This window comes from Sardina pilchardus, chromosome 4 (genome assembly GCF_963854185.1).
Source record: "Sardina pilchardus chromosome 4, fSarPil1.1, whole genome shotgun sequence".
Classification (NCBI taxonomy): domain Eukaryota; kingdom Metazoa; phylum Chordata; class Actinopteri; order Clupeiformes; family Clupeidae; genus Sardina; species Sardina pilchardus.
Window position 1 is genome coordinate 15,641,707 of NC_084997.1, and position 27,183 is coordinate 15,668,889.

Consider the following 27,183-nt stretch of genomic DNA (forward strand, 5'->3'; position numbering starts at 1 on the left):
TACCAAACATCCGTAGGTAGGTGGGAAAAGGAGCAAACTGTGAAAGTCTGTGTTAATATTATTTAATTACATAATCTCTTTACATGTATGACAAAACGTACAGCGTTCTTTATCATTAGTTTAAAACACAATACTACATACAGCCTAACGTGTCAACAGCTGTCTTCAGTGCAATCGTGAGGGAAAGCCAAACATCCGTGTTGGCACAATCAAAGTGACTGAAATGTACAACACAACTAGACAAGGAACTCACAAGGATCCCATAAATACTTATGTCCGTGTCTCCGTAAGTGTGTGTGTGTGTGTGTGTGTGTGTGTGTGTGTGTGTGTGTGTGTGTGTCCGTACACCCTCTGAAACCGTCCCGACTCACGTACATCTGTGGCACCGTTTGTCATCGAGTGTCTGTGGCTGAGGCACTGGCAGTTTGTGAGCTGAACTCTGGGGGCTGGGCATACTGTAATCTGTCCCAACACGGTCACGTGAGGTCCAGTGTGCTAGGCGGGACGGGAGGGGGGACTCCTGTCTCCAGGGTCGTTGCGTTGGGGAGAGAGTTGTTGGCAACTGTTACACCTTCTGCACCCCATTCCCCGTTCCACCCCCCCCACACACTCCCGCCGTCCTGGTCTCTGCCTCAGCAGTTCACCCCGAGCCCCGTCCAGTGATCTGGCACCATGAGGAAGTACTTGTCCATGGCCTCACAGAAGCGGGCGCGGTACAGCTCGGGGGACACCACCGTGGGCATCTTACCTGGAACACAGATAAGTGATGTGCATGGGTCAGACGTGACTAGTATAGAAATCATCGGTGATTATCAGGATAATCAGAGGTGATTATTGATCACAGACGGTGGACGTCACTTCTAGGCAGTTAGAAATGTCTGAATGTTGAATAGTGGGACAATAGGAAGTAAAGGGAAGAGGGGGGGTACCTTGGCCACCAAGGATGCCTGTGGACTTGACCACCATCTCCAGTTTCTTGTCCCAGGTGAAAGTGCGAATATAATCTGGGAAATGAGTGAAAAGATGCCGACATGTTAGGATAAAAACGGTGAGAAGACAACAGATCTACTTCCCTATCAAGAAAGGTGGATTAAATAAACATATTTAAAATACTCCAATAAAAGATAAGGAAACACTGCTGTACTGGGCTGCCTATACTCCTAGAGCAACATGTTGATGGTCTGGAGCTAAGCATGGCATGAAGTATGGAGTTAAGTCTGAGCTTGCATGCTAGTTTCCCAATTACAGACGCAGGCATGTGTAGAAAAATCAGTTTCTTTGAGCACATGCAGGAACAATTCACTGAATCTGACGAAAAATGTTCACTGAATTAACAGCCGCCCTAACTGGCGAGGTACTGTGCCTTACCGATAATGCCCACCACCAGCTGGTCGGTGGTGTCATCGCGACCCACCAGCAGCGAGTAGTCGATGATGAGGTGGCTGGACAGGAAGTAGGCGTCGCTGTGGATGGCGGCGCGCAGGATGGCCTTGCAGTGCGAGCGGATGTACAGCGGGTTGTCGTGCACCAGCTTGAGCAGGTTCTCGTCCAGCAGCACCTCGCAGCTCTCCTTGCCCTGTTCCGTCTTCACGTTGCGGTTCCGCAGCGAGCCCTTCAGGTCGAACACCTGCGCCATCTTGCGGCCGTAGAACAGGTTCTCCATGACCAGCAGGTCCAGCTTCTTCTCCGTGTTGTTCTGGGAGTTCTTGTAGCCGATGCGGTACACGCCCAGGATCTTGGCCAAGGCAGTGGGACGCTACGGGGCACAGGGGGAGAGGAGTGACAGTTAAGTGCTATACATAAAAAATATTATTATTATTATTTTTGTTATTATTATTAATAATAATAACATTGTGAAATGTAATATGCCCAAGTGCATTCAACCTCATAGAGGAGGTAAATTGTTAGTAAGTTCACATTTCTCTCATGTGAACTTACTATAAAACAGATCTGTGTGTGTGTGTGTGTGTGTGTGTGTGTGTGTGTGTGTGTGTGTGTGTGTGTGTGTGTGTGTGTGTGTGTGTGTGTGTGTGTGTGTGTGTGTGTGTATGTGCATATTAGCATAATGACACCTATGCCTGCTAGCAACTAGTAACATTGCTGATTTTATTTCCATTTCCATGATAGGGTTACTCTCATAAATAAAGTGCTAAGGTCATTTCCATGGTTACGGAGATGCTGTAAATGCTTGCAAAGCGCCCCAACCTTCTGCTGCACTGCGCCCGTGATGTAGGTGAAGTAGTGCGGAGCAAAGTCCAGGAAGGACTGCACCTCCAGCCGGGGCATCTGTTTCAGAATGAAGCGGTCATCTAGAAAGAGAGAGGAGGGCAGGTGGACAAAAGAATTATGCTGCAACATCGGCACACACAACAAGGGGAAATTTGTTATCTACATTTCAGTCATCAGGACACACACACACACACACACACACACACACACACACACACACACACACACACACACACACACACACACACACACACACACACAGAGTATGGGTGTCAATCAGACAGACAATGGCCAGACAGAGGTCACTCACCTTCAGTGGCGTAGAAGACGGCTCCAGACTTGCCACCACGGGCCTGCCAGTTGACGCAGTGGGACAGCGAGCGCACAAAGTCCTCCTCCGTGCTCTCCATGATCTCGTCCCGCATCTTGTGGAACTCCTCCGCGTAGTAGATCCGGCAGTAGAACTTGGCGTTGGCATCGGAGAACTCTGTGGGCCGATGGGACAAAGAGATACGCAGCTTACACACCACAGCACTTTCACAAGGGCAGCAGTGAAAGCAAGCCACAAGTGTCTTTTAAGAGAAAGGGATGGATCAGGACCGTTAATGTGTGTGAAGGAGAGAGGTGTGTGTGTGTGTACAGTATGTGCTTACGGAGCTCAATGTGAGGGTTGCCCGCTTGCTTCTTCTGTTTGTCTCCTCCATCTGACTCTTCTGTTACCAGAGAGGGAGAGAGAGAGAGAGAGAGAGAGAGAGAAAGAAGAAAGAAAGAAAGAAAAAAAGAAAGAAAGAGAGAGAGAGATAGAGAGAGAATGAGAGAGATATTAAGGAAATATCTTACAGCACTGATATTTTGAGGAGAACTCAAGGGAGAAAAAGTCAAGCTGATGTTCCCCAGCTGAGGGCACATGGAGGACAGGCCCCACTGCTGCACCACTGCCTTCCAGCTCTAGATTCAGACACCAAAAGTATGGCTGCAGTAGTGTTAGTGTTAGCGCACTCACTCAGAGGGTCTGCGTCTACAGTGATGCGTCCGATCGTAGAGGAGATGGACTCGTTGGGCTTTGCAGGGCTACTCTTTGCACGACTCTCTCCAGCACTGCAGACGAAGAAAGATCAAGCATAGGAGTAGGTAAGTCTTTAATAAAGCAGCATGTTGACCTCAGTGGACACTTTCATGGAGACGGACACTGTGGTGAGCTAGGAGCTTACCCTGCAGTATTTCAACATGTCTGCACATTTTGTATGCTACCAACTCATTCACCCCATTACATAAGTAAATGTCAAGAGGTCTCTTTCAATATGGTTACACACTGACAAAATAAGGATAATATGATAATCTAATAATGTAATGGTAGCTATATAAACTAACGTTCCTAAAAACAAGGCACTACAGATGAAAATTAGGCACATTTACATTCTGAGTGTAAACAAAAAATGCCAATTGATGTTCATTGTCCATTTTAAATAAACAAACAAATAAAAAATAACAAAAGTGTACCTGCTGGTCTGCATGGGCTCCTCGCTGCCTGGCTTTGCTGTGGTTTTAGCGAGCTCCTCCAGCGCGGTCTTGTACTCCTTACAACTAAACGAGTCCAGAGAACAGGGTCAGTCGTCAGTCGGAGACCACACGGAAGTAAGCGCTGCTCTGGACAGTCGTGATTAAGGAGCTCTGGGTGTGGGGGTGTGTGGAGAGAGAGGGGGTGGAAGGGTTTACCTGAGGGCGAAGGCGATGATGGAGCTGGGCTCGCGCTCACACACAGCGATGGGGACGCGCTCGTGCTCGTACATCAGGTAGTGCTTGTCTGGGTCGCTGCCAAAACATGGGAGACATCAGCTCGTTACAGGTTCACAGGTTATTTCTCAAGGGCTGAATCCCAAAGTGAGCTAAGTGCAGTCAAATTTGTATTATTTTAAAAGAAAGCAGAATGGCTGAATGACTAAATAGGAGGCTGCACAGGGAATGTAACTGAAGCGTTCTGTTGGCGCAGCGTCTATTGCAACAATTACCTTCCACTGTCATCAAACAAACTGGTTACTTCAGACGTGATAGCGGTGCATTTAGCATTTAATACGATAACAATAGACCAGTCTTCTAAAACTATTTCAATGCATCGCCAACGGAACGCTTCAGTTGCGGACCCGACGTAGCACTGGCGTGAGAGACGTGTTCATGCTCACAAAGGAAAGGGGATGGGGTTGTAGCTGTTGCCAGGTAGCAGGTTGGCCAGAATGGTTTTCATGGTGGACTTCTCCTTCACTTGGCTGTCACTGCTGCCCAACTGGTGTCCGTCAAACACATCTGAAAACCAAGAAGAGAATGTCTCTTCATATTAGCAGCGAATTAAATAGGCATGTGTATACAAGTCTTGATATGGTGGGCATAAACTTGTCATAAATCATAAATCATGTATGCACTATGTGCATGACATTGTGTGTGTGTGTGTGTGTGTGTTTACCTTCTGGGATGCTGACAGAGTCCTGGTCAGCAAAGGAGGGTCCTGCGGTGACGATCTCGGAGCCAGTGTCTCCAGGAGACGGCAGTGCAAGGGATGTGGAGCCGGAGGTGGAGGGCAGTGTGCTCAGGTGACGATCCTCTGGAACAGACAACAATGAAAACACCATCTGTCAGTCATAGGACAATGGCCAATCAGAATACAGGTCTCCAATGGTTCAGCCAATGCTCTCACCCTTATCTCCATTCTGGACCATAGGGGAGGGGTTTCGGGGTGAGGACTCCAGTGCGCTCGTCTGAGGACAAAGAAACAGTAAACTGTAAACACTGGCCAAAAAATGTCATCCGCTACAGTATGACCAGAAAGTCCAGATCACATGCAGACAAAGCATTCCCAACACCCCTCATCAGAAATTACTCAAAAGATAAACATCTGCTGATGTCTGCAGTTTATTAAATTAAAAGCAGGCTGAGAGCCAACAGCACCAAACACAACACTAAAGTAACAGGGAGGCAACACCGGGTACATTAACTGAAGCGTTCTGTGCGTTGAACGTCTGCTGCAACAGCTACCTTTGTTTACATTACGTTACATAGCATTGCATTTGGCTGATGCTTTTAAACCAAAGCGACTTACAACATGGTAAAGACATTTTTGGTAAAAAAAGTTTTTAAAATCATATATAATCAATGGATCTGGCTACTCCCGACGTGATGGCGGCACGTATATATTCCAAAAAAAATCTGACCACAGGTCAAAAACTGTTTTTACGCTCCGCAAACGGAGTGGCTCATATGTAGACCCTGAGGCCTGTACTGTCCTGTCCTGACCTTGCTGTCCTCAGTCTGCCGGTGTCTCCCTGGACTGGGTGGGACTGACAGACGCTTCCTCCCCTTCTCCTGATGGAACAGGTCCTGCAGTCTGAAAGAGACACAACACATTACACATCACTGGCATGTTCCTCAAGCCCAATTCACACCAAAGACTCCCGACGCGACGAGACCGAGTTGCAGCGGTGTGAATTAAATGTTGCAAGTAGTTGCAGGCCGTCGTAAGCTGTCGCAGAGCATTCAACATGTTTAGTCGCAGTTGCAAGGTTTGAGAACATCGCGACTCGTCTGGACTCTTTTCTCGTCTGGAAGCTTTGGTCTGAACCCTACTTTAGACACAACACATTACTCATCACTCGAATGTCCCTTACGGGCTCACCCAACAGAGCACACGTACATTCAGAACCAACAGGCCCTTATACACCGCCAAACTTACTGTATGGGCCCCCAATTCAAATGCTGGGTAAAGTGTGAAGTCTTTCAGAAAGCAAAGTTCTCACGCATGCGTTATAGCCATCATGTGGAGCATGGAGAGGATTTATCAGTGTTTGTGATTACAGAGTTAAATTAGAAAACTGATTTGGCCTATTTGTTTATTCAGCTTTATTTAGACTTAACGTTTTGTTTATCGTACAATATGACACAATTTATATGTTGTGTTTATGATATACACCACTCACAAAAAGCTAGGGATATTTGGCTTTCGGGTGAAATTTAATGTTTAATGAGAAGGTCACATTAACTTCACCTGTAAAGGTTACAGTGGCTTTTATGCTGAAATTTCACTCAAAAGCTGAATATCCCTGACTTTTTGTGAGTAGTGTATTATAACACAAATCCTCCTCAGTGTGCAGTTGTGGGATGGCGACGGGACTCACCGGCTGTTCCAGGACTGCAGGGTCTCACAGAGGCTCTGCTTCTTCACCACCACGGACTCCAGCACCACCTGCAGCTGCTGTGGGGACTCCAGCCCTGTGGCCTGCAGACGGCCCTGCAGCTTCTCGATCCAGCCGCGCAGCTCTGCCTCCTCCATCTACACACACACACACACACACACACACACACACACACACACACACACCACACACACCACACACAACACACACAACACACACAACACACACAACACACACAACACACACAACACACACAACACACACAACACACACAACACACACAACACACACAACACACACAACACACAACACACAACACACAACACACAACACACAACACACAACACACACCACACACACACACAATTCAGATGCTTGCAGGACTTATGCACTGTGCTTAAAGCAACATGTCTGTGCCAAAATCAACAAGTCAATTTCAACCCACCAACAACACTTTGCATTTGCATAGCACTACTCAAGGCACCCAGAGCACTTTAAACTGACGGGTGAACTTCGCTACTCACTAACCACTATCATTTGTCCCGTAACAATGACAATGATGTACAGTATGTAATTCGAAGGCAACCTGAAACAACCCAGCCTGCGAGTACTTTATGACCAGTATTCATTCAGAAAGTCTTCATTTCATCACAATGCAGAGTGAACTGTGTCAGCCATATATGTTTTCACCATGCATGGATTGGACGATGTGCTGCTTTGCAGAGGTGTATACTTACATCTTTCTGTGCAAACAGATCTTCCATCTTCTCCTCTCGGGTCTTGCTGAAGGTGTCCGTCTTCAGGGAGGTGAGGCGGTCATCTATGGCCAGATAAACTTGAGATACCCTGGGTGGAGAGGACATCAGGTCTGAGCATTTCAGTTTATAGCACATTTTGACACAAAAGTTGTACGTGCTTTACAACATTCTACACAAGAAAAAAAATTGAATCAACGGATTCAAGCGTAGTTAGCAACTAAAACTACAAAAATACAACATTCCAGGCAGATGAAATAAAGCACATGATGGAGAGTTCATGAAACTCACAGAGGCAAAAAAAACCCACAATGGTATTAAAAATAACTAAGGCAAACAAAAGAAAAAGGAAGCATCACGAATGAAGAACCACCCGAACATTTGAAATATCATGCGAGATGCTACTGGAGAGTCTCACTTCAGGAGGAAGTCCTTGAGGTCCTGGTGCATGCAGGTTTTAGAGGGCCCCTGGTTCCTGATGATGATCTTCTGAGGAGGCAGGCAAATCTCCAGAAGGCGCACTGGTATGTAGCTAAAGGGAAGACAGATCAGGAGATATCCTTGGCTTCAGTACAAATAGGCATCGTGAACAACACTGTCTACTATGGGTTTGTCAAATCAAGTTATTTTGATTGATTAGCTCTAAAGACAAAACTAACCAATTTAATTTCACCACTTCACATGATAGACCAAGCAAGTGAAAATGTGTATAAAAGCTTCAGTTGTATCCAACAGCAGGTAGTGCTAGCTCATAACAAGAGGACATAAGAGAGTATAACAGGGTACCCCCAGGTTTGTTAAACCTAAATTTAAGACTTTTTAAGACCTTTTTAATGCCATTTCAAGTGAAATTTAATACCTTTGTCGCACCCATCAGAGAAGAATAAATCATATCGAACACCAGATTAAACCTCAAATAATTACTACTTATGAGTGTTTGACATAACAAAATTACATTTATTTATAATAAATAAGGAGGAGGCTTACCTGAAGGAGGCCACCATCTGATTGTAGGAGAAGTACTGGTGGTAGTCCTTGTGGATGGAGTGGCCACAGGGCTCAGCGTTGGCACGGCGCGTGTACTGGTGTCCGTAGAAACGCAGCTCCAGGTATTTGGCAAAAGACATGGACCAGGAGTCATTGGACAGGGGTACCACTGGGGTCACCTTTTAAGAGGTAGAGAGAGATAGAGAGATTGAGAGAGAGAGAGAAAGAAAGAAAGAAGAGAGAGAGAGAGAGAGCGAGAGAGAGAGCAAATAACAGTTCCTAAGATTAGTATCTATGCTTCAAAATAATCTTCAAAATAAACGTCTATCTTTATGGAGTAGTTGTTACCTGTTTGCAGATGCGGCACCAGGAGTAATTGAGGATGGTGTGCTGGTAGCCCGGCACAGGTGAATCCAGCTCTTTGAGGACAATCTGGACACAGCCGTTGCCATGCACAAAACGCCGAATATGGTGTACCATGGGAGTTTCACAGAACATACTAGGGCACTGGTAAGAAGGCCTATGTCCCACACAGACAGACAGACAGAAAGACAGAGAGAGAGAGACTCAGTCAGAGGAAATCAGGATGATAGCAGAAAGGACAATAGTAATATGTTGTTACTTTATGTAGGCGTCACAAAAACTTTAGTTAAACACGTGGACAATCATTTTTTACCTAAAACAGTATCTCTCCAAAAAGATACCAAGAGTCAAGTCATTCTTTCCATAGAATTCCATTGTCACAATCCTGTAAGAATAAATTAGAGATGTGAACTCAACAAGGCAAAGTTTGGCATCCTATGACATTACTCAGCCATACCAATGTACTATACAGATCCAAATAGGAGTTTACGAGCAAAACTAGAAAAAAACAAGCTCGTGAGAAGTGGGGTTTACCAGGGGCTGACGCAGGGGTTGGGTGCGTTGCTGGACTGCGCGGATGAGCTGCTGAAGAGCACGCACAAACGCTGATGATTGATGGGGTTCAGGCAGTCCAGCTGCATAAACATATGGATAAGAGCATGAGCAAATTAAATATAACAGAGAAATAGAACAGTCTTTTTTGTTCATAACATGCTCATGACGGTTGAGCTAAAATTACCCTTGGCAAGGTAAATGTGTATTGATTAGATTAGTAGTGGATAAGATTAGCTGTGCATTTTCACATGTGACTCTCGCCCGACACACACACACACACACACACACACACACACACACACACACACACACACACACACACACACACACACACACACTGTGTTTGTGTGAGTTTAAGACCCCCGTGTTGAAAACTTCTCTCACCTTGGTGGCCCAGGTGATGTCCGTCTGCCCTGTCGACTTCTCCTCCTCGCTGTCGGCCTTGACCGGCGCCCTGGAGCTGTGGCTCTCCCTGACCTGCTGCTGGGGGTTGGAGAAGGGGTCGTCCCGCTGGCGGATGCGCCCGCCCTGCGCCCGGTAGTCGGCCAGCATGCGCGCCAGGTCCTGGCTGCAGCTCACCTGCTCGGCGATGCGCGTGCTGGTCAGCGGATGCGAGGGCAGCACCTGGATAGGGCGCGGCCCCCCGCCGCCGCCGCCACCGACGCCGTTGGTCAGCGACGCCCCGGGCGTGCCGGACCCCGCCGACGTCGCCCCGCCGACGGACTCCTTCAGCAGCTGCCTCTTGCGGCGTCCGTCCAGCTCCTTGAAGTCCTTGTTGAGGAGCGGCGAGAGGTACACGTGCTCGGGGAAGTAGTCGCGGCTCGGGCAGCGCAGGCCGGGCGCAGTGAGCAGGAAGGGCTCGCGGAAGGTGACGAACGGCGAGATGCACAGGATGATGTCCTTCAGCTCCTGCCGGAAGCACGCCGAGATCGTCTTGAGCCGGTCGTCGGACGAGGCCACGTGCTCGGTGACAAACAGCCCCGTGTCGTCCTGGAGCGGGTCGCGGAAAAGGCGCGTCGGCGGCGTGTCCGAGCCCGAGGCGCCGGTGGCGGTGCCGGCGCCGTTATCGTTGTTGTCGTCGCCGTGCACCAGGGTGCCGTCCTTCGTCCCGCCGGCGTCGTCTTGGGTCGCCCGGGACAGCCCCTCCTCGTCGGCCAGCTCCTCGAGGTCGGAGATCAGGTAGGGCGGCGGCAAGGACGCGGGGGTGGAGGAGGTGAAGGACAGCGGAGTGGACGTCTTGCAGCCCGAGTCGGTGCCGCCGCTGTCGGCGACCGAGCCGATGGTGTCGTTGGCGTCCGCCCTGGGGCTCTCCTGGTCCTTGCTCGACGACTCGGACATGGACTGCACCCTGGAGTGAGAGCTCCCGCACTCGGGAATCCCCGCGTCGCTGTCCGTGCCCTGGGAGATGTCGCTCTGGTCAGCCACGGATCCGTTTCCATGGACCAGCCCTTTCTGACCATCCTCTTCCTCCTCCTCTTCCTCCTCTTCCTCCTCTCCGGTGGTGCTCTCCAGCAGGCAGGGGAAGGAGGTGCTCTTGGTGAGGCTGGGCGGCATGGCGAACTCGTCCATGAGGAAGGAGATCTCCAGCTGCGAGTGGTAGGCCACGCAGATCATCAGGCGGATGATGTCCTTCACGCGCGCCAGCTCGTACTCGGACGCGCCGCGGAGTTTAATAGTGCAGCCCAGTTGAGGGGGGCAGCCCTCGAAAAACATCAGCGTCTTCTGATCATCTGTCACAGTGACAGGACAGGGGAAAAAGGATGCTATTTAAGTAACTTCACTTTGTACTAAATTAGAATGGGCCTCGAATTTGTATGACCCACCACAATCCATCAGGCAAAGCACAAAATCTATATAGTGTAACTTGCGATATCAAATTACAGCCAATGTTTTTTTTTACAGAGAACATGATCTAATCTATTTCACAACAGAAAAGTACAAAATTTCCCTTAAAAAAGGCAGGAATGCAGAGATATACTATAGAGTATTATCTATAGATATATTTTAAAAGAAAACATGCAAAGTACACAGAAAGAATCAGGTAAACCCAATTCCTGTGTTACCCGCGAGGGGAGCGGACGTACTGTTGGCCAGCTGGAAGGAGTGCATGTAGAACTTGAGGCAGGTGCCCAGCCGAGGCTTGGTCAGCAGCTGGTCCATGGACATGACCAGGTCCCCTTGCGTCATGCGGCTCACTCGGTCCAGCACTTGCTGTAGAAGTGAGGAATTCATATTTACAAATAAATATATAATAAATACACATTTGAAAAAAGATTTGTTGTTGTCAACAATTTTCTTAGCTATACAAATACAAATGTGTATATCTACTGAAGACATTAATTAACCCTTGAGCAAGTAAATATAAATAATAAATACAAATTTGAAAATTAAAAAAAAAAAATTAGATATACAAATACAAACATTCATCAGTCTAATTATCGTTAAAAAATAACGTAAATAACTCTTTGATACAGGAATCAGGATGCCTGCAGGGAGGTGAGGGGACTCACAGGTTTCATGTTGATGACCAGAGTGATGCCGTGCTCCAGCAGCATGTCTTGAGCGATGCGAGACACGGTCTTCTCCACCAGCACCAGGGTCGGCCGCACGTCCACAATACGCTGGACGTAGTTCTTTAGGAACTCGCGCTCCTGGTGAGGACGTAGGAAAGACACGGTTTATGATTGGAGGGCATTTGGAGACACAGACCAATTTGCATCAAAAATGGATGGAAGTCTGAGGGGTCCCATAGATAACAAGGCCTTTGTTTACCTATGTTTTAAATTATACTATTTCAGTTATATGCAAAGAATAAAACATTGATATAACAGTGAAATAAACTATAATAATAATAAACTTATAAACGTATAAAATAAAATTACAATATTAAAGGAGAATTCCGGTGTGAAACATATTGCTAAAGTAATTCCATAGGAAATATATAGTTATACTGTCTACATGAGCATGATGAGTAACAAAGCTCAAAATGTTTGCAATATGTCCCCCTGTCTTTCCTGTTCGTTTGTGCTCGTCAGTCGACTTATCGCGACTTCACCACAAGATGGCGCCCAGCGGAGAGATTCTATGAAGGTACTGCTTGAATAAACAGTCTTTTTTAATAAACTTCCTGTGCACTTCCAAAGTTCTAAGTATCTCGTTTTAAATGTCAGGACCCTCAGAAGTCAACCAATGCAGTGTGGAGTTACTTGGAACCTTTTTAATGGTTTAAAAATAGCGATTTAGCTGCATAGGCTACGTAATGCCCAATCTAATAGATTCAAGCCTACTGTAAGCTAGGCTGAAAACGGAGGAGTTCGGAATGCTGGGGGTGAGTGAAAGTGCGTCTAAAACACGTGTGAGTACACCTTAACATGTTTCGGTACAGTTAAGCTCAATTTCACACCGGAATTCTCCTTTAACACTTGTGTCTACATCTTGATGTCTATTATCTACCAAATTATATATTAAAAAAAACCATTTCTTTGTACTTGCCTGTAAGACTATTGGATCAATACTAGTAAATTTGGTTTCTTCTCTGTACAGATATTCAATTGAACATTTCAGCAGCAAGATCTTGGGGTTTTTGATGTAGGAGTTCATCTGAACACACAAATACATAGAAATACAAGATCAGCACCATTAAAATGACAACTGTTGAATGTAGGGGAGCTGTATTAACATTATTTTGAAATTCCACTATACCTTTTTGTGGGCAATATTCTTCGTACACACAAAACCATTTACCACGCCTGAATCAAACTTCTTCCCTCCTGAAACCTGAGGGAAGAGACAAAAGCAATATGAGACCAGTGCTAATCAGTCTAAATCCAGGTATTAAAATACCAGAGAGATTTTTTTTTTTGCGGGATCTCAGGAGTCTTACCTTTTTAATGTGGACCAGCTGGCGGATGTCCATGTCGTCGTCGCAGCTGCGCACGTCTGGCCGTACCGTCTGCACCACCTGCCGAACCACGGGCACAATGATGTCTCTCCAGGACAGCGACAGCGACTCGCTGTACAACAGCTGCTGGAGCAGTGCCATCATGTGGCTGTGGTTGGCAGAGCTGCAGAGAAAAAAATCAGGAAGCGCATTCAGTTTCATGGTGTTTTAAGCCCTCAGCGTTGCCTTCAAGGCAGAGCTGCCTGGAAGATGCTAGGGTCAGGGATGGGTTAGGGTCAAGGTTAGGGTTTAGGTGCCTTGAAGTTGACGGTGGCAGTGCTGCCTGGAAGACGACGTTGGAGGCCTAAAACACATTTACATCGAAATAATATGACCTATTCTTACACATGTAAAAAGAGATCTCCAGTTTATTTCCTTCTTATATAGCCAATGACCAAAATGATCCACGCCAACGACTAATTTTAAGATCTGAATCAATCAACAACCATGTCTACAACAGCCTACAGATCTGTCTACTTTTACCACTTTGCCCACAGCCAACCGCAAATTATCCCTTCTAACTTACAGCAGCCTCTCCATGGCCTTCTTCTCCCCGTTCTCCTCTCGGAGCTGGTCCAGGGAGCTGTGGTGCCACCCCAGCGGAGTGAAGAGCATCTCCTTGGCCTTCTCCTCCACGCGACGATTAAACAGGGATTCTACAACAGGAGAGGAGCCAATGGTAAGTCACCGCACTGGCCTCCATTCTACAAGTTACTCAAGTTGCCAAATACTGTACTTATGAAAGTTACCTTTGATGAAGGCATCACTGATGGAAATGTTCTGACCATCCTCGGACATTAGGACCTCAGCTATGAGATAATGGATATGTCAGAATCAGAAATCAGGCTTGCAAATGTACTCTATAACGCATCCAAGAAAATAATAGTAATTAAATGTTTAAGAAAAAACACCCATCCATCTCCCATAATGATCAACATTGCATTTTAATTGTAAAGCAATGCAATGGCCTGTCGCAATGCTAAGAGAATGCTTCAGAACAAACAATATCTGCTTTAGACTGAGCTCAGAGATGACAAGAGATGTGAAGAATACAGACAGAGGCTGTGGCTCACTTTTCTCGGCAGGCAGAGGCACGTGGGGGTACTTGGACTGCTTCTTGATGTGAAAGTTGACGTTGTCCTGCTCCATGTTGAGGCTGATGGAGGCTGCCGAATCGCTGTCCACCGCAGACTGAAAACTGCTCACTGACGTTCTCTTACTGGGGCTAGAAGAACCTTGAGGAAAGAGGAACGGAGGAACATGAATGCAAAAAGTGACGTTCTCGCTCTTCTTTCTTGAGGAGGGAAATTCCAAAGTGTTGGGGACACAAGGAAATGTGATGCTTGGGGCTTTTTCTTTCATCGCCACAACACTGCTAAGGGTCACAACCAGAGGACCTGATGTATTTACGGTACATGTACATTTATTCATTTAGCAGACGTTTGTTCCAAAGTGACTAACATATCAATTATATTACAAGGGCATGTTGTTACATTGTCCACGGACCAAATTGGGGTTAACTGCCTTGCTCAATTGCACCAACTAAAATACACAAAACAGACACTTACTGGGCATTGCATAGTCGTTCTCATCCACCAGCTGCTCAGTGTCGCTGTCGTCAAACTTAATGTCCTTAAACCAGGAGGGCTCCGAGTGGCCTTCTAGAGAGTTCACACTGTCACTGTCTGGAGACGGTGTTTCTGAGAACTCTGTGTTCTGAAAAAACAACACAATGTCATCAACATAAATCACCATCATGAATTGTTGGACTGACGGAGAACATAGAGAAACAGAAGTTAACATCGAGCCACAGGTTTCAGAGCAGAGATGATCAGAATCCATTATTTGTGGACTACTTTGGCTCACCTGCAGGGGGCGGTAAAGAGCATACTCGTCACGGAAGATCTGATCGTGGTGGGTAAGACAGTCAAGCCAGCGCCCGTCCACTAAAGCCTGTCCAATAGCAATGGCTTGGGCTCTACAGAGGTTGTGGAAAATGAATGAATATCATTCTACATCAAAAGCTTCTACTTTCAGTCACTATTTAAATCTTGACATTATACTGCCTCGCTATTGGCTGTGAAAACAGATGTGGACAACAGAAGTTGACAAAATCAAAATCAAGTCCTTGAGTAATGTGCATCCCACCTAGTCGAAATGGTTCCATTCCGCAGAAGCCAGTTGACCAGTTCCTTTCCCACAATGCAGTTGGGGTAGGTCCGCAGCCAATAACGGTGGTCCTGAAACTCCATGCCCGTACTGTTGTGGCAGATCTTCTTCCAGAGGTCTTTGAGCTGGGACGAGTCCTGTGTGATCAAACAAAGGCTCCCTTTACAAGCGATGCCAATGACTGGCACTACAAATATTATCTTAAAGAAACTACTACAAGGTCAGAGAGGAGACAGAAAGTCATTGAAAGATGTTTCCCCCAGATATGTATTAAACTGAGCATACATATGTGTGTTAGTGTGTATAGTGAGAGACAGAGACACTCAAAGGAAATGCAGCAGGCGGTACAAGCAGACTGCACACAGATTCAGATCTGTTTGAGAATAAAGTTGATGAAAAACGTGTTCTACAATGTAGGTATGTGCGAAGACAGACAGATCGGTATAACTTGTCTTATTGCTATGAGAGATTATTTAGAAGCAAAGACGTGCAAAAAATTACTTCTTGCAGATTACAGAAAGTTTCCCCAAACCAACACACACACAGTTAGGGGTAGCATCGAATGGATGTCGACGTTGCAACCATCATGCCATCTTACCCTCAGCTTTCTTTTCTTCCACTCCAATTTCTGGTCAAACCACTTTTTATTAACGCCTGCCCTACTCTGTGATGATGAAACAGAATTCATGGAGCCCATGACTGTCAGTGATCCATTACTGTCATTGAGAGACTCTAGACAGCTTTCAGTGATTTTGGTATGGTAATGTGCCTTTGTGCAAGTGAGCACATCTCTGGAAAATGCACATACTGTAGAAACACAAACTGCATATAAAGGCTCAGTGATACAGAGGAATATAAAAGGTGCACAGAGACCAATTTGGTTGTTAAGTCCGATGTCACATGTCATTTCTGCATCCAAAAAAGTTCACTAACTCAGCTAGCCTGTTTTCACAATCTATAAACCTTGTCACTATCACCTTCGTTTTAGTGAGGGATAAAAAGTATTGCTTGACTACTAACAAAGTAGCTGTGTAGTAAGATGATGTAATCAAAAGGTAACGTCCAGGTAACGTTTGAGAAAAAATATTTCTTTAACTGTCAATGGAAAAGAAATGGAAAAAACGTTTCTTTAACTGTCTATGGAAAGAAGCGGATTTTTTTTCTTTAACTATCTGAAAAGAAACCAGTCGTTCTGGGCCCAGTTGGACCTGATAAAAGAATTGTCGGCACATTATTGCATCACGACTTAACAACCGGATACAGTGATTAAAGGTGGTGCGGCATAATATAAGCCCCATGCCCAATGACCATAGTGACTAAAAGAATACTCATATCATTATATAGGATACTATATAAGCATATATAACTGCAGCTTTGAATGGCTTTAGCTAATATAAACAATAGCATCCCCCACCACACAATCTGATCATTATCATCACCTAGGAAGGATTTCTTTCAGAGCAACTTTGTGAGCGATGCTAACAGCTAATCAAAATCCACTGGTCGTTGGTCAGTGAGGACGCTTTATACTGGTCTTTACACTTATCATTAGCATTGCGGACAAGGATAAGCAGAAAGAGAGACAGAGAAAAAGAAAGAAGAGATTCAGAGAAATATACACAAAAAAAGATTGAAGAAGAGAATTAAGAGAAAAGGGAGATGCAGAGGAGGAGAGAGAGAGAGAAAGAGAGAAAGAGAGAGAGAAGAAGACACAGGGACACATGGAGAGTGACATGAAATAGATACAAAAAGAATGGAAGACAGAGAGAAATACACGGAGAGGGAAAGACAGAGAAGAGGAGAAATACAGGAAAAGACTGAGACATCCGCACCAGCAGTATCTTCCTTTCCTCCTCGCTGTGGTCAGGCTTGGGCATGGCACGGCTGGTCTGGGGGCTGACGGAGCTGTCGTACGAGGGCACCATGGAGGAGCCCGAGCGATCCAGAGACAGGTTGGTCACGCTGGCCGACCTGGCCACGGCAGAGAATCATAGTACATTAGAGAACACATGGTATACAGTATACGCACGCACACACGCACACGCACGCACGCACGCACAAGTGCACACACACCTGCACACACACGCACACACACGCACACACACACGTCAATATATACGTAGGTATACGGACCTCTTCCTTGCGGGAGACTTTCCCACGTCTTCTTGGACTCCGGTCAACCTGGAGTTCATTCCACTAGGCTGGGTTTCCTGATGGATCAAACTAACACACACACACACAGACACACACACACACAATATTACACAAAAGTAAAAAAAGGGCAAAACTATACATGTACATGCACATCCACATCAGATTACTTACGCAATTATGCAAGAGAAATTGTGCAAACACACACACATGCAATTATGTAAAATATCATTAATCTAACCAAATGAAACAACATTGATCACATGCAAAGGATCACAATGATGAGAACAACCTCACAGGTTTTCTACATTTCTACAGGTTTTCAGAATCAAAGACACACAAACTCACTTCTTTCTCATCCCAATGGGAGTTTTTCTATGCGAGAGAGAGAGAGAGGGGGGGGGGGGAGATTTTGAGACAGGTCAAGTTCAGAGCAGGAGAAGGCATTGATAGGCTGAGAGTCAATGGTGGAAGGTAATGTGTCACATGCCTACTTTTGTGACGGATACATCTGAAACAATCATGCACTTTAAATTAAATTAAGGATGTTCTGTCTTTAAGCTCCAACACACTAGTGAAGTGGCTGCATCATCCCAAATAAAAGTACGCTATTGTTTTTACGTAATTCATCACATGAAAGCAATGAGATTTTCCTGTAAACCTATTTTTGCCGCAATAACTTAAATGAGATTAAAAATGAAGGTCCAAGTGAAACAAGCTCATCATCCTAGACAAATCATCCGTCTCTAGAGGGGGAGGGGAAAAAAGAGTGGGACCAGCTTTTCATCCACAAAACGAAGATTGATGCATGTAGCATCTTGAACTAAACTAACAACAAAGAAAACAAATCCGCAGAACATAAAAATGATGTCCCTGAGGGTACATTTCCAGGGAAATGAGAAATGAACCAAAATATTAAAAGTTAAATAGCGCCTAGTAGTCAGGCACACTTCTATGACTAAGTAAGCATGCATAAACCCCAATATTAACTGTAACACTAACTGTAACGTCTAAATTGAGTCTAATGCAACACTCAGCCTGAGAGTTTTTAGAAGCAGATGTGAGAAATCTTAGATAGGGATGTGAAGAGGAAACAGGTAGCAAGTATGGCTCATAGATATTTGAAAGCTAGATACCACATTGTCCGTCGACTTCTTTTAGGTGGCATACGTAAACGCAGCCGCCATTTTGCTTGGGCAAACACCTTGGGCATCGCTTGGCACCTGACTGATTTCCAGTCACATGTTTCTCCATTGGCCTCCAGTGATTGTTGCCCTCACCAAGATGGCGGCGCTATTTACGTACGTTCCAATGCCGTTTCTAGCTTTCTAATATCTATGGTATGGCTGACTCTGGTGTCACCAGGCAGGAAGCCGGTGAGAGAGGCCTTGTGGGAAGTGGGCCAAAAGAGGGTCATCTGCCAATGGGCAGGAGAGCAGGGCGTTGGAGTGACCAACTTCTGAGTGAGACTTCTTCATTCGTCCAGCACGCTTCAGCTTTCGCTTCAGTGTTACCTCTGCCAGGTGGTATCCTCCTCCAGGAAGATGTTGCGGCTGGCCTTGCGGCCCCCGACAGGCGTGCGCGGCTCGCTGGGCTCCAGCACGCACACGGACACCGGCGAGTCTGACAGGGCGCTCAGGTCCTCGCCAATGGTGCCCGAGTCGGTCGAGTGTGCGTAGCTCAGAGCGATCTTACGGCAGTATGTACAGGCGCGAAGATCACCTACACACACACACGCACATAAACACACACACACACACAAACACACACACACACACACACACACAAACACACGCACACGCGCACACACACAAACACAAGCGCATGCGCGCACACACACACACACACACACACACACACACACACAGACGCACACAGGCACCAGAGAAAGAGGAAGTCAGACCAGCAGAAAAATACTTTCAGTTTGTTATCTAGCAGTCACAGCAACAGTCTCTGCACACAGCACACTGTCGGCAAAAGCAAACCACACAGAGACAGACAGTGATTATCTTGTGAGGTCACTTACGCCTTACCGGTTAATGAGTAGCTTGGGATACTTTACTGTATTCTTAAGAAGAGAACACCAGACACACAGGTCCTGTTTCACATTGCCTTGCCTTTCCTACATTCTGGACATAGTGTGCAGATATAATATTCTATGGTATGTCAGATGCAATGTGGCTGAGAAATGAGAGCAATGAGAACTGAATGTAAAGCTGTTCTTTTCTGAAAGAGGCACGCAAAAGAAATATTTGGCTGCACTTTAAAGTAGGCTACAGTGTTACAGTTTCAAATGAAGCTGCTCTTAAACTTGATTTAGCTTTTTAACAGTAATATACAGTAGCAATCAGACAGTGACGAACTGAATTTCTGTCAGAGTAACTTAAGGAGTTTGCTAAACTGAGATGGACTATCACAAGAGGATCCTTTGTGTCAAAGGGAGGCAGCAATGTCCATGCCTGTGCCATCAACTGATGCAATCAAACACGTTTTTAACCCAAAGAGCAATCCAAAGCAACACCACATCTGTTAAGCAACACTGACGTCAAAACAGTCAACACCACACACACACACACACACACACTAATCACCTCAGGATTTCCCAAGCACGAGTCACACAACACATCGCACACCATGCTGAGGGTGTTCTTACTTCTCTCTTTCAGCACCCCGTGGGTGGGTAGCAGCCGTTTCCTGAGCTCTACCGGCCAACTGTTTCACTCTGAGCTTGTCTTAGATCATACACTTTATACTGCCATGTGCCCCTTAATGAGGGATGGAGTTTCTTCCAGCATCAGCAAGATAACAATGGGTCGAAGGTCATGAAGGCCAGGGGTCAAACTGGTGGGAGATGAGGTGGGGGTGGTGGTGGTAGTGGTGGTGGGGGTGGGGGTGGTCGTACGTAGGTACATGGCACCCCCCCCTCCCACACACACACACACACACACACTCCCAGCCCCTCCCTACCGGCATGCAATCACTCACCCGTGTATCCCATGAACTTGCCGGGGATTTCCTGGTTGCAGCAGCGGCTGCAGAAGATCTGTCCGCACAGGCGGCAGTGGTGGCGACGGCGGAAGGTGGTGAACTTCTCGTTGCAGTCGTAGCACTCCTTACACTGGCTGTCCGGCATCCAGTACTGCTTCAGGTCACTGTCCTGTGGCGCGCAAAAAAACAAACACATACACACACACACACAGTCTTCTCAGATAAACTACTTCACAGGAATCACATGTGCTTTGGTGACACTGGGATCATGCAAGCAACACGCCTACAAATGGACTTAAACATACCGTACAGGTGTGTCTTTATTTTTTTTAAAAAAGTGTTTTAATATATTCTAGATTCATTAGATAGAAATGGAAATATTTCAAGCTTTTCTTGTTTCAATCTCGAGGAGTACCACTTACAGCTCAGGAAAAACAAAAATCAGTTTCTCAAAAGGTTCGAATAAAAATGTTATAATACACAAAAATGTTGGTTTTCTGAGCCTTTAATCTTAGTCTTAGTCTGGTTCAGCAAACACAACCACATGAGGTTCATCATCATGGGAAAGCCTGCTGAATTGATAGTTGTCCACAGGACACTCATTGACACCCACTAGGAGGATAAGCCACAGAATGTCATTGCTAAAAGGGAAAGGTGTTCAGAGTGCTCTATCAAAGTGATGGTCCATTGTGTTTTATCAAGTCCATAGTCAATGAAGCTTTCCACCAGGTGATTTTAGAGCAATTAATGCTTCCATCTGCTGACAAGATTAAAGGGATAGTTCGGGTTTTAAGACACGAAGTTATATGGGTTCCCTGTCAGCAACGTTGTGCATCAGCACTGACTTACCCCCCGACAGCGTCCTGTGAGCCGAGATCCAGCCGGTTTTTGATCGTTTTTGATGCCGGACTATTTTCTTCAGCAAGTTTCTGGGGTCACGAAAGTAAAGTGTTTTTCTTCTCAAAACCATATGCGTTCAACAGAGTGATATATTTGCACCACAAAAACGTTTTCCAGCTGTCAGTAGCGCGCAGTGATAGGAATCGCGAAAAATAAGTACCGGTAAGTGATAACGAGGTTTGAATTTTTCCTGGACAACGTTTTTGTGGTGCAAATATATCACTCTTTTGAACGCATATGGTTTTGAGAAGAAAAACACTTTACTTTCGTGACCCCAGAAACTTGCCGGACTACTTTCTTCAGCATCAAAAACCGGCTGGATCTCGGCTCACAGGACGCTGTTGCGGGGTAAGTCAGTGCTGATGCACAACGTTGCTGACGGGGAACCCATATAACTTCGTGTCTTAAAACCCGAACTATCCCTTTAATGGAGATGATTTCCTTTTCCAGCAGGACTCAGGACCTTCCCACAGTAACAAAACTGCTGGTAACTGGTTTGCTTTCCATGGTATTACTTTGTTTGATTTGGCCCACAGACAATATGAGTTACTGGCAAGAGGAAAATGAGAAACACCAGACCCAACGATACAGATGACCTTACGGCCACTATGAAAGCAACATGGGCTTCTATCACCTCAGAAGTGTCACAGGCTGATAGCCTCCATTCTACACCACATTAATGAAGTAATTTGTGCAAAAGCAGCCTGACGAAGTATTAAGTGTATACAGAAACTATTTTAGGTTAGTCAAATTCGTTAGAGTAGTTCATTTCTTTTCAAAAGGTCAACATTTCTGTATTATAACCTCTTCATTCTTATCTTTTGAGATCAACAAGATTAAAACATGTGAAATATTTCACTTTATATCTAATGAATCTTGAATATCTGAAAGAAAGATGATTTTTTTAAAAAATAAATGGGGGAGGGGGCATGTTAACAATTTTAGTAAACTAATGCTTTCCTATTACAGTATCAATATCAACAACTTACAATTTGACAACAGTTATAAATGAATGTCACATCTATTAACATGGGTATGGAAGCATGGATGCCCTTCCATCAGAGCTTTCAGATCAATCGATCCCTAACTTCTACTAAAATTCTTAAAAAACAATCAATGATTAAGACAACAAATCTATCTGTTGCACTGACACCATGGCCAAAATCCTCCAGTGTTCTTGGCACAGTATTGATCCCCTCGTACGAACAAAGAGTGGTTAAGTTTAAGTGGATAACATTCCGTTGGATTGCAGGAGACTATGTTGCTGATTAGGACAGCAAAGAAGGGAGTGGTGCCGCCATTGTTGTTGAGACATATTATGGGATTAGTGGGGACTGTAGAGTGGGCTTACCTGGCTCTTCCCCTCCATGATCTCTTTCAGTCTCTTCAGGGCTGTGCGTAACTGCACAGCTGTGCGCGGGTCGTGGGTACCTAGAGGGGTCTCGGACTTACGCCTCCCATCTACACACATACACACACACACACACACACACACACACACACAGAGAGAGAGGGAGGGAAAGAGGGAGAGAGAGAATAACCGAAAGAAAGAAATGCACACATAGAGAGAAAGAGAGAGGGAGAGAATAAAAGAAAGGAACACACACACAGAGAGAGAGAAAAAAACAGTGAAAGATAGAGATGGAGACATACGCGCACACACCAAAACACACACACACACACACACACACACACACAAACAGCAAGCGTAAGTGTCACCTAACGACTGTCACAAACACCACCAAACGTTCCAGTTAACATGCCTTTCTCAAAGGGCTGACACAGCGATCCATGCAGGTCAGTGGATAGCACATGTGACATGGCCTGAACCCAGCCACCCTGACAAGCACTACAGAGCCAGTCACCAGTCCAAGTACCAGGCTCCAGTTTCTCAACGCAGCAGAAGATTGCATTGTTATTCTGAATGACAGTAACATAAAGACTGACAGCATTTCCTGGGATGTGATGATTCTATGGTTTTTGGGTCATAACAGCATGCCCTAATACTCTGTTTGCATCTCAGTGAATTCAATGCAGTGACTCTATGTGTGATATACAGTATCACATGTAGAATAAAACAATAAACAATAAAGACATAAAAAATCTAACTGTGAACAGTCTTGTGGCATTCCATGTTGTTTGCAATGGTAAGGACGTGAGACGTGCACATAGATGTGAACAGGATTGTGTACACACACACACACACACACACATACACACACACATAACACAGCACTCGTCACTTGGGTTATGACACTTAAGATGCACACACACAGGGGCACTCAGTAAGTTGTTAAAAGCATTTCTTTAAAAAGGCCACCACTGCAAACCATCACACACAGAATGTCCCATGAGTAAGATGATTGAAGCTCACCTTCCCAATCCACTGCCATAAACAAAGAAAGAACAAAAAAAAAAAGATAATGAACACCACCTCCAAACATGTTCACTGTTTGTGCTCCATGATGGGGAAATAAGACAGACAACAGTCCTATACCATATTGTTCCCATTACAACTTACAACAGAAAACACATCCAGTACCTTAACCATTTGATTTCCAGGAACTCTAACCACATCGTGCTTGAGCAACAATCAGACACAAAGGCTCACCCTGGATGGGGCTAGTCCACAGGTCCATGTAGTTCTCCATGTCTCATTGGCTTACTCATCTTGGCATCAGCTGCGTACTACTCTTTGTATGTTCCTCTGGTCGGCTCTCTGAAGTACGACACAGAACTTTCTAGAACCCCTAAATGGACCTCGTCTTTAACAGAGAGGAGCTGTTCTAAGCTGACCAGTGGAACAAGGTCCTTGTGAATACCATGGAACATTCACCTGACGAGTGCCTCTGACAAGAGTTTGGATGATCAAAGGCTTACTGTGTTGGTTTCTGCCCACTCAGTAATCACTTGAGTCTTTGTATTTATTTATTTTTGTCAGCTTCTTCATTTATCAAACCCTTATCAGCAGGGGGAACAGCAAAGCATTTTGAGAAACTGAAAATGGTGTAGAGTAAATTCAAATACACTGAGCTTTTAACTTGTTATTTATGAGATGGGCTACATTTAACAATCTCAAGAGCTGCTGTCTGGCACTCAACCTTAAAAACAAATGGAAATGACATGACAGAGTATCTGCACATTTTTGAAGTACAAATTTAATTACTTTTAAGACCTTTTCAAAGACTCTTAGGGCAAAAAATAATACTAATCGCAGAAATCATTGTCATTGCCGTGGAATAGGCAGTAACATGAAACAACTGCCAAAATTGTTTGGAGTGTTTGGAGAATGCCTTCTGTTGAAAATGTCTTGGAAAAACTCTAGAAAACAAACACAACATAACACATAGGCCTACTATTTTTGTATAGTGGACATTGATGTTGATGTTTAAGCAGCCTACAGCATATCAGCACTGCAAACTGTACACAATGTACAGTATGGTGGGGAAGTCTTGCAGAGACATGGCTATCTCTTACATTCCAGGAATTTCTGCGACACATTGCACTCGTGTTTTCCTTCACATCTCATAATTATGGGTTTTGCTGAAATAATTACTTTTCGTTAAACAGGATTTTGAAAAACACTTGTTGCAAAACTTTGTTGCTACTCTCCGAGTAGCCTACCCTTTAGCTGAGATTATAAACAGGGAGGATACTATGAAAAGTTACATTACGCTAATGGACAATGTAACTTCCTTTGTCAGCTTATGAACAACTAAACTACCTTGCATATAGCCATAGAAAGAGAGTTGCGACACTCTTTTATGTCGCCGCCACGCGATCAAAAGGCCAGGAAGGTTGGTTCAGAGCTCATTTGCAGGGCAACTGTGCACCAGGTTAAATTCATAAAAGAGGGGGACATTTATAAGAGAATTTATTTAAGGGGGCCTACTTTCAATGTCAAAAAATGCAGCTATATGCAAAAGGCAGTTAGGCTGGTAACTCTGAATATAACCTAAACAATCTTTCGGCTCAAGATCAAATGTAATGCTTGGGTCATTCCACCTCAATTCAACAAAATGCCTTCTGCTTGACCATCTCAGATTTGCTTCAACATTTACCAACGAAAGAGTAACCATTTAAACTAACTTAGGCAAAATATTAGCTTGATATACTTAATACATCCAGAGAAAAACATTTTTTAACATGGCGCCCACATCTGATTTTTGACACATTTGCACCCCCATCTAAATCTTCAGCAAAGTTCAGATGTCATTATTTCAAAAATAAAATTTCAATAACTGTAGCCATAATACCATCTTGAAATTTCACAGTCTGAAAGCCCATTTCATACTCTTTCTGGAGATGCGTTCATTTGATTAGTATAGCTTGTCATACCTCTGTTATGGGGAGATGAAATATCATCCAAATTGATTATTTTTCAATTTTGTGTTTAACATTAATTCCATCCTAATTACCTCTTAATTACTTTTTCAAAGACAGCTTAAACACATATGTAGATAGATATAGTCATTTGCCAAACATTTTGTTTAGAAATTGTGCAATGGGGAACCCAATGTGGGCATTTGAAAAGAATCTGCAATTTTCTTCTGATTTCACAAGATTGTTACACAGTCAGTGTCAACACATACGGCTTACATATGTACATGTATCATCATTATTCACAGAAAATGTGAAGTCTTTAGCTTGAACAGTTTTTGAGATAATGACATCTGAACTTTGCTACAGATTTAGATGAGGGCGCAAATGTGCCAAAAATCAGAAGGGGGGTACCATGTTCAAAAATGCTTTTCTCTGGATGTATTAGGTATATCAAGCTAATATTTTGGCTAAGTTAGTTTAAATGGTTGATCGTGTTGCGGCGACATCAATGAGTGTCGCAACTCTCTCTTTCTATGGCTCTGGTAATAGACTGGCAAAGAACAATTTAAAACAATTGACTCATATGTGACCAACACAGGCCTTATGGCAAGACCGTATGTGGGTAATTCATTGATGTTGTGAAGACAACGTCAGGATAGTGCAGTGAACTTCCAACAGGGTGGCATCCAGGTGTTTTATTTGAGAGGAGAAATCTAAACTGAATACTGAAAGTTTGCCACTGAGCCTTTTTTGTAAACCTTACAGCTAAAAGGCAGAGACAAACTTCCTATCCCATCTTACTGTCAGGTTGATCTGCTTCATTGCAAAGCTAGATGAAAATTTGATTCATTTGAAAATACGACATTATTCTGTGATATTAATGAGCCTGAGACACATCAATGAGCCTGAGACACATCACTGCACTGAGGGAACATTGTCATAAATATTTATCCTATTTAAGTGTGTGTTTAATATAGCTCTGTGATCAATCTATCTAATACAACAGCACCTAAGGTCTATAAGCTCTGTTGAAAAGGACCTTGGTATGGAAGTGGAAGCTAATTGCTGCAGCAGACACAACACGAACGGAGCACTTGTCCTCCCTTGCTTATCTTATCAGTGTGAGATGTTTTTTGTCTACGTAACCTCACTGACAAACTACAGATCCAAGCTCAACATTGAGAACAAAGCGAAAGTGGAGATGTCTAAACAACAGCAACCCCATTTTGAGAAGCTATGTGCAGCTACTGTAAACAGACTCAATCCAGCTACTGAATATTGACATTGTCATCTCTGAGGGACATCTCGGTTTCCCTTAACTTCAAATCAAACTGTCCAGGTCAAGTATTACTCGTCACGTACAGTATACAGTACCCTCCAGAATTATTGGCACCCTTGGTAAAAGTTGACTAAAAATAGGTATAAAAATAATCTTTAGGTGATTTATTGTACTCCCACAATGAAAACAATGTGGAAAAATATACCCTGCAAGGCAAGCAAATTTATTCTGAGAAAAAGGAAAATCTCATAAAGAAATAAATATTTTTAACAAAAACAGCTTGCTCACAATTATTGGCACCCCTGAAACATATCACGTACAACATTTAACAGGAGCATTTTCCTATGTAAATGCAACGTTTTA

The 27,183-nt window shown here is 44.6% G+C and overlaps 1 protein-coding gene across 9 annotated transcripts in view; it reads right to left on the minus strand.

Moving 5' to 3' along the window:
• Nucleotides 1-52: 52 nt before the first annotated feature.
• pikfyve (phosphoinositide kinase, FYVE finger containing) overlaps nt 53-27,183 on the minus strand; it is a 33,163-nt gene continuing 6,032 nt past the window's right edge. For 3 of the 9 annotated variants that reach the window (XM_062534333.1, XM_062534332.1, XM_062534331.1), the window contains exons 4-42: nt 22,570-22,679; nt 20,316-20,487; nt 18,845-19,052; nt 17,679-17,705; nt 17,313-17,402; nt 17,012-17,150; nt 15,778-15,843; nt 15,159-15,316; nt 14,877-14,988; nt 14,579-14,726; nt 14,084-14,245; nt 13,760-13,819; nt 13,537-13,666; nt 12,954-13,134; nt 12,773-12,847; nt 12,563-12,670; nt 11,581-11,721; nt 11,134-11,281; nt 9,455-10,800; nt 9,050-9,150; nt 8,829-8,900; nt 8,501-8,672; nt 8,153-8,331; nt 7,584-7,697; nt 7,148-7,256; nt 6,393-6,547; nt 5,515-5,605; nt 4,919-4,979; nt 4,688-4,825; nt 4,410-4,530; nt 3,946-4,041; nt 3,730-3,813; nt 3,233-3,327; nt 2,883-2,942; nt 2,540-2,716; nt 2,206-2,309; nt 1,369-1,756; nt 930-1,004; nt 53-748 (exon numbers count right to left, since the gene is read on the minus strand). In XM_062534333.1, coding sequence (XP_062390317.1) covers nt 633-748; nt 930-1,004; nt 1,369-1,756; nt 2,206-2,309; nt 2,540-2,716; nt 2,883-2,942; nt 3,233-3,327; nt 3,730-3,813; nt 3,946-4,041; nt 4,410-4,530; nt 4,688-4,825; nt 4,919-4,979; nt 5,515-5,605; nt 6,393-6,547; nt 7,148-7,256; nt 7,584-7,697; nt 8,153-8,331; nt 8,501-8,672; nt 8,829-8,900; nt 9,050-9,150; nt 9,455-10,800; nt 11,134-11,281; nt 11,581-11,721; nt 12,563-12,670; nt 12,773-12,847; nt 12,954-13,134; nt 13,537-13,666; nt 13,760-13,819; nt 14,084-14,245; nt 14,579-14,726; nt 14,877-14,988; nt 15,159-15,316; nt 15,778-15,843; nt 17,012-17,150; nt 17,313-17,402; nt 17,679-17,705; nt 18,845-19,052; nt 20,316-20,487; nt 22,570-22,679 — 6,089 coding nt within the window. In that variant the 3' untranslated portion in view covers nt 53-632. The remainder of the gene's footprint in view (nt 749-929; nt 1,005-1,368; nt 1,757-2,205; nt 2,310-2,539; nt 2,717-2,882; nt 2,943-3,232; nt 3,328-3,729; nt 3,814-3,945; nt 4,042-4,409; nt 4,531-4,687; nt 4,826-4,918; nt 4,980-5,514; nt 5,606-6,392; nt 6,548-7,147; nt 7,257-7,583; nt 7,698-8,152; nt 8,332-8,500; nt 8,673-8,828; nt 8,901-9,049; nt 9,151-9,454; nt 10,801-11,133; nt 11,282-11,580; nt 11,722-12,562; nt 12,671-12,772; nt 12,848-12,953; nt 13,135-13,536; nt 13,667-13,759; nt 13,820-14,083; nt 14,246-14,578; nt 14,727-14,876; nt 14,989-15,158; nt 15,317-15,777; nt 15,844-17,011; nt 17,151-17,312; nt 17,403-17,678; nt 17,706-18,844; nt 19,053-20,315; nt 20,488-22,569; nt 22,680-27,183) is intronic. The other 6 variants (XM_062534334.1, XM_062534335.1, XM_062534336.1 and 3 more) reach the window with 6 other exon arrangements.